We start from the raw sequence: 9,774 nt of genomic DNA, 5'->3' as shown, positions 1-9,774 counted from the left end.
CAATCTGAAAAATCTCTATCCCTTCCACACACTACTCCTGTCCCCTACCGAGTGAGTCACGCCTACCCCGAAAGGGAAATGGCTTAATGGTGTAATAATAATTATACGATTCAAAATACCCGGGCATGTTATGTGCATGCGCATCCTTTTACATGCGGCGTTTTACAGCGTCACCGGAATTTCACAAGGCGAATGTAAAATTCCATTCTCCCAAAACTGCTTTTTACCTCCACCAAGTGTGAAGTCACATACGGCCCAACATTGGCCCATAGTCTGAAAAAATATTGCCGAAGCTCGGCTGCCATTATCGCGCCAATGACGGAATGATAACTATGGCCTGCACTTGGCAGCCAAGGTTCGGCTGCCATTGTCGGCCCAACACTGGCTACGGTCTAAGGATATGACAAAAAAGATATTTAAAAAGTAAATATTGATTGTTTGCGAGTACTTTGAATATAAATATTAATGGTCCTGTTTAGACTGAATACATATATTACATTTTGAACATTATATTACAAATAAAATTTCTAACGCTACGGGGTATCGAACCTACATCTATATACCTAAATCTATCGTCTAGCAGCCGGGCGTGCTAACCACTCCGCTAAACTGATAAGTTGAAACTCTCTGAAAAAGCCATCCTTATAAGCTGCAGTTCAGAAAAGTTAAAGAACCAAATTTGAAGCTCTCTTTTTCTAATTATTTATTATTATGTGACGTTGTGTAAATTTAAAATACACGAAATGTTAACAGGAATATCAATACACTAATTTTTAAATAAATAATTTAAATCGATTACAATTTTTCTTCGCGTAATATTTCATTTTTATCCGTTGTAGCCTGCTTTACAACTTTTTGCAATGACAGGAAATGTAATTTTTATAAACAATAACAATTTTTAAAGACAGAACTTAACAAATTTCATCGTAAACTTTGACAATTTTTCAATACATTTTTTTTTATCTTTCGCGTAAGATTTGTTTATTAGCTGCTAAAACTAAGACTTGGTGAAACAAAGTGTCGATTCTGGGTCAAGCATCAGTGGAGAATCGGCAAATATAAATAGCCAATATAGCCTGCCAGCACTGGCTCAACATTGGGCCGATTTAAATAAAACATGGTTTGCCGTAGTAAAAGTGATACTTGGCCCAGTAATGTGCCATCACTGGGCCAGACTTTGGCTGATCCTCGTGAAACATGGTTCCCCGTACTAAAAGTGAGACTTGGCGCAATAAAGTGCCGATACTGGGACAAGCATCGGTGGAGGATCGGCAAATATAAATAGCCAATATAGGCTGCCAGCACTGGCTCAACACTGGGTCGATTAAAATGCCAATATGGGCCCAAAAACTTTAGTCGACCTTTGGCTGCCAAAATTGGACCAACACTGGGCCGTGTATTCAGCTCCGGCAATTCGCACTTGGGTCTGTGTGCGATTTTACACTATCGTGTTAATTCTACCTAATTTTGGTAAATTTCCCACAGTAATCGCTGGTATTTTTATGTCCTATGATCTTTGTTGTAAAATTATATGAAACTTTTTACAGTATATAGTTGAAAATTAGTCTGTTCTGTTTGAGAATTCAAATACTTTGTGGAAAATTCGTATTTTTTGTATGAATTCAACTCGTTTTGTTTGAAAATAAAATTTTTTTAGTTGAAATATTAAAAATTACATTTTTTTGGTTGAGAATTCATCTTTTTTGGTTGTAAATTTAATAATTTTGTTGAGGATTCACATATTTTAATGAAAATTCATTTTTTTGGTATGGTATATTTTCTTAACTTTTTTGGTTGAAACTGCAACTCATTGAAAATTATTATTTTTAATTTGTGCATTAAACTATATTGTTGAAAATTTGTGTTTTTGAACGAGTTTAACTGTTCTTGATAAAAATTAAAATTCTTTTTTGGTTGAAAATTTAACATTTTAATTGAAGATGAAATTTTTGTCGTCATTTTGATTTTACATATCTGAAATCTTCAAAAATCTTTTTAAATTTTCTTAAGAATCTCAGTGAAATTATATTTATATTATCTACAAAACTATAAAACTAATAAACTTAAAAAATAAATATATTTCTTCTAAATTCTTATTTTGCATTAAAAATTTTTTTCGTTCTCTCAAACCGAAAAAAATATGCACGAGCGTAACGCGCGATTGATGATGCTAGTTTTTAGAAGTATAAATTCAATTTTACGAAAATAGTTTGTAAACTGCCTTTAAAATAAGAAAAATGCTTTTATGATGCTTAAATATACTTTCAATATTTTTGCAAATGTTGAAATACATAAACTCAATCAAATTTAGAAATTGAAATTTAAAATTTGAAAGTATTATTAAAAGTTTATTTGAATTTAGCTTAAGATATGTTTGGAACTTTTTAAATAATCCAACTGAGGTTCATTTTATAAGTTTGCGTGATGAATGTATGTGGAAGTACTGATAACAAGTAATTAACATGTAGCCACTAGCTTTGCTCTTCTTTTGGCGGCGCGGCGGTGCAATATATACGACCATAGTATCATTCTAAACGAATTATGGTCATTATTTTTAGCTCAGATTTTTGCTCATGTATACAAATAACTATGACTATGAATGAGTTAGAGATAAAATGTGTACAAATAAATAAATCAAATTTATACTTCTAAAATTTCCTGCATGAAAATCCCTCCCCAGTAATTTTCTGACGATTCCTAACATATTAAAACAAAATTTTAAGTAATATATCTGTATTTTAAGCAATCTCAAAAAGAATTTAAAATTGGTAAATATTCTCAATAATTAAACTTAAGAAACTACAATAACAGAGTGGCTACTCAAGTGTCAGCATAAGATCCTGGCCATTTCCCAAGTATTTATATTTTCCAACTAAAACCTTCAAAACTATTTATAATTTAAAATATTAGAAAAAGAATCCCCAAATTATATAATTTAATTTTACATTTTAAAAAATTGGAATTCAAAAGATTAAAAAAGATTGCATATTGGAAATTGTATAAAATTGAAAAATTTACATTCTTAAACAACCAGTTTAAAATTTTCAATTGGAAATTGTACAACTTGGAACAATAATTGTACAATAATATTTAAATTCACATTTGCTCAATTGTAAGCACTTCTAATTTTTTGCTCTGAAAGAACAATATTAAAGTATTAAAATACTTTCATTTCTAATTCTACAATTTTGGGCGATTTAAATTTAAAGCTATACAATGTTAAATGTTTTATTCGAAAATCATTTAACATTATAAATTTAAAATTCTTCTATTTCAATTTTTTTATAACTATTCAATATGAAAGACTCCAAACTTAAAATTGCTCAAATCTTGAGGTTTTCAATTTTTAACTACCGCATTATTAATTTTTGAGTTTGAAAGTACGAATTGGATTTGAAAGGATTTAAATCATGAAAATTTCAGCTGTGAATGTGTTCAATTTAAAATAAATTTTTTAATATGAAAGGCTTCAAATAACAATTATTGCATTTCAAACACGTCGCGGCTAAAAATTATTCAATTTTGAACGCTATGAATTAATAGGTGTTCAACTATTAAGGCCTTGATTTATAAATTAAACCCGTTTAAAAAATTTAACTTTGAATTCAAGCGATTTTATATATTTTAATCTCAAATAGTTAAATAAATGGAAATTTTACGGAAAGTGAAAGAAATAACTCGCTGGCAGGCTTGATGTGAACATAGAAAATTTTATATTTTCAAATTATGAATGTTCCAAAATTAAAAACTAATATAGATACCTACAAAATTAATACTTTAAAGTTCAAAAACTGAAACGATATTACACCTTGTGTTTAAAATTAAAAAAATTAAATTAGAAGTGCTCTAAGCTGTGAAATTGTCCATTAGAATCGTAGTCACTTTAAAGATATTCAAAACGTACCCGTTCAACCTCACACTATTTCAAATGATATCAACTGACATTTTAAGTACTTTAATACAATTTTTTACTAAAACTAAAAAAAAACATTCAGGTCAAAAAAGAAATTCCTGGTTTCTCGGCCAGCTTCCAGATATTATACTCCAATTTAATTTAAGAAACATGAAAAAATATTATCTTGAAGAATTTAGTGTGATATTTTCTTTCAGATGGAAATACGTAAATGGAGAATGGGTTCCGGGTGGAAAAGCAGAAGTTGCACCACCAAACCCTATTTATATTCACCCCGAGAGTCCAAATTTTGGTGCCCATTGGATGAAGGAAGCTGTGTCATTTGCAAAAGTAAAATTAACAAACAAATCTAACGGAAATGGGCAAATAATGCTGAACTCGTTACACAAGTACGAACCGCGAGTTCATTTAGTCCGAGTGGGTGCCGAGGAACAAAGAACGGTACGAAACCTTATCAAAAAATCTATTTCTTTATCGCATCATATCATAACTTTAAACAAATTTCTCATCAGGTTAAATAATTTGTTTAATAGAAACTCAATTAATTTAAAAAGAATTTTCCCAATCAAGGAAATAAATTATAGACATAGTTACTTATTTTTAATCTGATTTTATTGTCGATTGTTTCTCTATTTATTGTAAGCCTTTTAAAATGTTTAAAGTCAAGGTTTCTTTAGTTTAATCTCTGTGCGGAAAAAATTTGCAACTTTATATCTTTGTTTAGGTTCTCACATACAGATTTCCGGAAACGCAATTCATAGCGGTAACCGCTTACCAGAACGAAGAGGTAACAAGTTTAAAAATCAAATACAACCCGTTTGCGAAAGCATTCCTGGATGCGAAAGAAAGACCGACGGATCCACAATCTTATCCACAATGTAAGTTAGTCAGAATTTCGACATTTCTATATTTATTTTTGCTGATAAGCACATTTTATCATTGACCCCTAAACTCTAGAACTAAAAATATAATAGCTAAACCTCTGAACCGGGAAGTTTTTAATTAAGTAAGAAATGAGGGGTTAATTACTCGGATTTTTAGTGTACACTAAATTGTAAGATTGCACGAAATTACTAAAAAGAGCCCATTGATTTGATAGATTTTAAATAGATTTTTATAAATTTTATAGACAACAAATGAGATTACAGGACCTATATGAAAAAATATAGGGAAATTAGTATGGGCCTATAATTATTTTCTATAATTTTTTAGGAATTATAGTAAATTTATTACACAGAAAACGATTACAGGATAATCAGCATTTGATTAAATTACAGAAAAATATTGAAAGAATTAATGTTAAAAGCAGAGAAATCACACGGGAACGATTTATTTTAGATCACATTGGTTAGATCAAAATCATTTGAAATCATTTAAAACCCGTTAAAATCATTAAAATCTGTTGAAATCCTTAAAAATCCCTTGGAATCTCTTAACAAGTTTTGAATTCCATTATAATCTTTAAAAAGAAATCTGTAAAAATTATTGAAAATCCTTTGAAAATAAAATTAATTAAACTTATTCCCTAAAGTTTTCTAGAAAACCGTTGGAATGTTTTAAGATCCCCTAAAAACTTTGAAATTATTGTGGCTCGAAGTTCTTTGACATCTCTTGAGAATTTTTAAATCTCTTAAAATACTTTGCATTATTTTAGAATGAATTAAAATATTTAAAATCCCTCGAATTTTTTTGTATTCCTTCATACTTCTTGAAATTGTTAAAACCCTTAGAAATCCATTGAAAACTCTAGAAATCTTTAAAATAAGCAGAAATTCCTTGAAATTTCTTGAATGTAAATTAAATATATTCGTTGAAGTTGTCTCAACAAACGAAAACATTTTTAATCTCTAGAAATCTTTCAACTCCCTTGAAATCCTTCGAGATTTGATCAAATTCATTAAATTTGGGAAAATACCTTGAAATCTCTTAAGATCTTAGAAATCTGTAATTTCATAAATATAAAATAAATTGAAATTATTCATTAAATTTCTCTAAAACAAAAATTTCAAATCCCTATAAATGCTTTGAATTTCTAAAAATTTCTTGAAAATTAATTTAATTTATTTTTCAAAGTTCCTTGAATTCTTCCCTTTGAAAAAAATAGTAAAAACCCATTGAACTAAGAGGATATTATTCGAAATCAATAGAAAATAAATTAAATTGAAGTTATTCATTAAAATTCTCTAAAAAATACATTCAAATCTTCTAAATTCTTTAGAATCAGTAGAAAAATCCCTTGAAATTTCATTGAACTTATTTTTCAAATTTCTCTAAAATTTCTCTAAAAACCCGCTCAAGGCTGTAGAAAACTTTGAAATACCTTGAAATCTCAACAACAAGCATTTAAATCTCTTCAATATAAGTAAAATCGAACTTATTACTTAATTATCTTTAAAAAATTTAAATTTCTTGAAATCCCTTGAAATCTTTCGACTCGCTAGAAATCCCTTCAAATTTTTGGAAATTCTACAAAATCTTTAAAATCCCTTGAATTCTCTTAAAATCCATCGGAATCCTTTAAAATTCCAGTAAATTATAGGAAATCTTTCAAATCCTCTAAAATCCATTGAAAGTTGTTGAAATCTTATGAAATTCCTTGAAGTCCGTGGAAATATTTTTTTTATTTCTTCAAACCCGATGAAATACTTTAGAATTACTTGAAATATTTGGAAATCTCATGAAATTTCTTCAAATTCTTCGAAATCCGTTGAAGTCCTTGAGATCGTTGAACTTTTTAAAAATGAGCTATTTAAAACATTGTTTTATGAGGAGGGATTACAAGGGATTGTATGGGTATGTACACCAGATTGCAGGAGTAATTAGCCTCCCGGTAAGGACTTTAGTTTTTACGTTTCTGAATTTGTGAACAATTAAAAAAAAAAAATTGATACGTCTAGGATATTCAGATCCTTTGAAATTTAAATTTGAAACCCAATGTTCACTTGAAATCTGCCTGGAATAGAGAAGTATATTTAGTAAAAGAGCCTGCACTACACTACCGTTTACGCAATTCATTATCACGTCTCTGAACTGTGATTATAGATGCCGGAGCTTGGTTTCTTCCACAACCAGCGATGGGATACGAGTACAATCCGACGATTGCTGTTTGCCAGAGTCAGGTATCCAGTTCTTCCAGTAGCCTGTCCAATTCATGTACCATATCCTCGGCAAACCACAAAGGAACCTGTCGGTCAGCTCCCTATACTCTAAGACACAAATACATGCAAGATGGTTAGTACAATTAAAAAATAAATAAAAAGCATAATAGGTACTTAGAAATTAAACAAGAAAAAGAAAAAAACTTAGGTGAAAAGAGCCCATACAGTATTTAAAATAGAAGGGTGGTCACTTAAAAGTTAAAAAAAATCCCAGGCTATTTCCCGGTTTTCCTGGTTAAAAATTACATTTTTACGGGTTGACTTTAAAACGTTTGTGATTCATAATTATTATTCAATATCAATTGGTTTATTCTATAAGTGCTGAAAAGAATTAAATATTTTAGAACTCAAAGGTAAAATATATATTTAGAGTATTGTATAAGTTATTTCAGACTTCACAGCCCAAAACGTTTTCAAAACAGGGGAGATCGTGTGATTTTTAAAAAAATTAGGGGGATAATAGGAAAAATAAATTCTTTATATAAAAATTATGTAGATGTCATATTATTAAGATTTTGAGTCGAAATATATCGCATTTTCTACCCAAAAAGGCGAATTTCCAACCAAAAAAACATGACATTTTCACCAAAAGATAAATTTACCGCGAAAACGATGAATTTCCCATAAAAAAGACGAATTTTCAACAAAACAGTTGAATTTTAGACCAATAAAGATGACTTTTCCAGATAAAAGGCAATTTTCAATATAATAATTGAATTTTAAATCAAACAATAGAATTTTTAACCAAATGAGATTAATTCTGAAGCAAAAATATAATAGTACACTTTCCACCAATTAAAAAGAATTAATTTTCAGCCGTAAAAATGAAATCTCAACTGAAAAATATGACTTTTCTACCAAAGACGGATTTTTATTGCGAAAGGACGGATTTTGTATTTAAAAGGGCGAATACTCAACAAAATAATAAAAATGTTCAACAAATAGTAGACTTTTCAACAGAAAAGATAAACTTTTAAGAAAATAGTTGATTTTCCAATAATATAATTGCATTTTAACCAAACTGTGGAATTCTTTACAAAAAGTGATTAATTCTTAACCTAACATATAATAGTAGATTTTTCGAATAAAAACAATTAACATTCAACCGAAAAAGATAAAATTTCAACAAAATAGTTGAATTTTTACGAAAAGAGATGAATTTTTAACCAATAACGTAATAAATAATACATTTTCGACAAAAAAGATGACTTTTTAATAAAATAATTGAATTTTCAACAAAATAATTTCTTTTTCAACCATATAGTAGAATTTTTAACCGAAATATATGAGTTCTGGATCAAAAATATGATATAAGACTTTTCAATGAAGAGAATTAATTTTCAACAAAAAAGATGACTTTTCTACAAAAAGATGAATTTTCAATCCGAGTTTGTAACCAAAAGGACGAATCTTCAACAAAGGAGTTTAATTTTCGGCCAAAAAAGATGACTTTTTAAAAAAATAGTTGAATTTTCAACAAAATAATCCAATTTTCAACCAAATAATAGATATTTTCACCGAAATAGAACAATTTTGGGCCAAAATAATGAAATTAGACTTTCCAATTAAAAATAATTAATTTTTAACCAAAAAAGTAGACTTTTAAACAAAATAGTTGAATTTTCAACAAAATAATTGAATTTGCAACCAAATAGTAGAATTTTTCACCAAAAAATAAGAATTTTGGACCAAAATAATATTAGACTTTCCAATTAAAAAGAATTAATTTTCAACCAAAAAAGTAGACTTTTCCATCAAAAGATGAATTTTCAATCCAAAAGAACAATTTTGTAACGAAAAGGACGAATCTTTAGCAAAACAGTTTAATTTTCGACCAAAAAAGATTACTTTTAAATAAAATAGTAGAATTTTCAACGAAATAATTCATTTTTTAACCAAATAGTAAATTTTTTACCAAAAGAGTTGAGTTCTAAATTAAAAATATAATATTAAACTTTTTTAACAAAAAGAATTAATTTTCAACAAACAAAAGAAGACTTTAACAAAATAGTTGAATTTTCCACAAAATAATTAAATTTGGAACTAAATAGCAGAATTTTGAACCAAAAGCGATGCATTCTAAACTTTCATAAAAAAAGACGACTTTGCAACCCAAAGATGAATTTTCAATCAAAAAAAGATGACTTTTTAACAAAGTAGTTGAAGTTTGAGCTAAATAATTAAATTGTCAAGTACATTCTAACATTTTTAATCAGAAGAGATGAATTCTGGACTAAAAATATAATAGAATATTCAATTTAAAAGAATTAACTTTCAATCAAAATAGTTCGAATTTATTATTTGGTTATATTAATTCCCTTCTCATTTAAGCAAAAAGGGAGAATTTTCTTGAAAATATGTGAACATTAGGAGATATTCGCGTTTTTGTTATCCAGGATTTAAAATACAGGTTTTGAGTTTTCGGTGAAAAATTATACTTCAATCTGTGATCTATTTGGTAACATTATACTTTTATATCCCTGAAATGACCAAAAGTGTGTACATCTTATATTTGAAGACAAACTATAGTATATATAGCACTTGTCGTTAAATTACTACTTTTTATGCCAATTGTTAGAAATTAATTACATAATTTTAGGTTATATATATATATATAACCACCTATCTCACGGTTGTGAGACGTGGTTATGGCTGAAATTTTACCGCGATTTCGCTGGAAGCGGGTGCAATTTTTCAGATTAG

At 28.3% G+C, this 9,774-nt stretch overlaps 1 protein-coding gene across 1 annotated transcript in view; it reads left to right on the top strand.

Moving 5' to 3' along the window:
- The window catches only part of LOC117167699 (T-related protein), a 24,717-nt gene that overhangs the window by 10,535 nt on the left and 4,408 nt on the right, over positions 1–9,774 (top strand). Inside the window, exons 3-5 of the mRNA XM_033352828.1 lie at positions 4,111–4,354; positions 4,638–4,791; positions 6,956–7,144. Of these exons, the coding sequence (XP_033208719.1) occupies positions 4,111–4,354; positions 4,638–4,791; positions 6,956–7,144 (587 nt within the window). The remainder of the gene's footprint in view (positions 1–4,110; positions 4,355–4,637; positions 4,792–6,955; positions 7,145–9,774) is intronic.

The sequence above is a fragment of the Belonocnema kinseyi genome, chromosome 2 (genome assembly GCF_010883055.1).
Source record: "Belonocnema kinseyi isolate 2016_QV_RU_SX_M_011 chromosome 2, B_treatae_v1, whole genome shotgun sequence".
Lineage (NCBI taxonomy): Eukaryota > Metazoa > Arthropoda > Insecta > Hymenoptera > Cynipidae > Belonocnema > Belonocnema kinseyi.
This window is presented reverse-complemented; position numbering and strand designations above follow the sequence as displayed.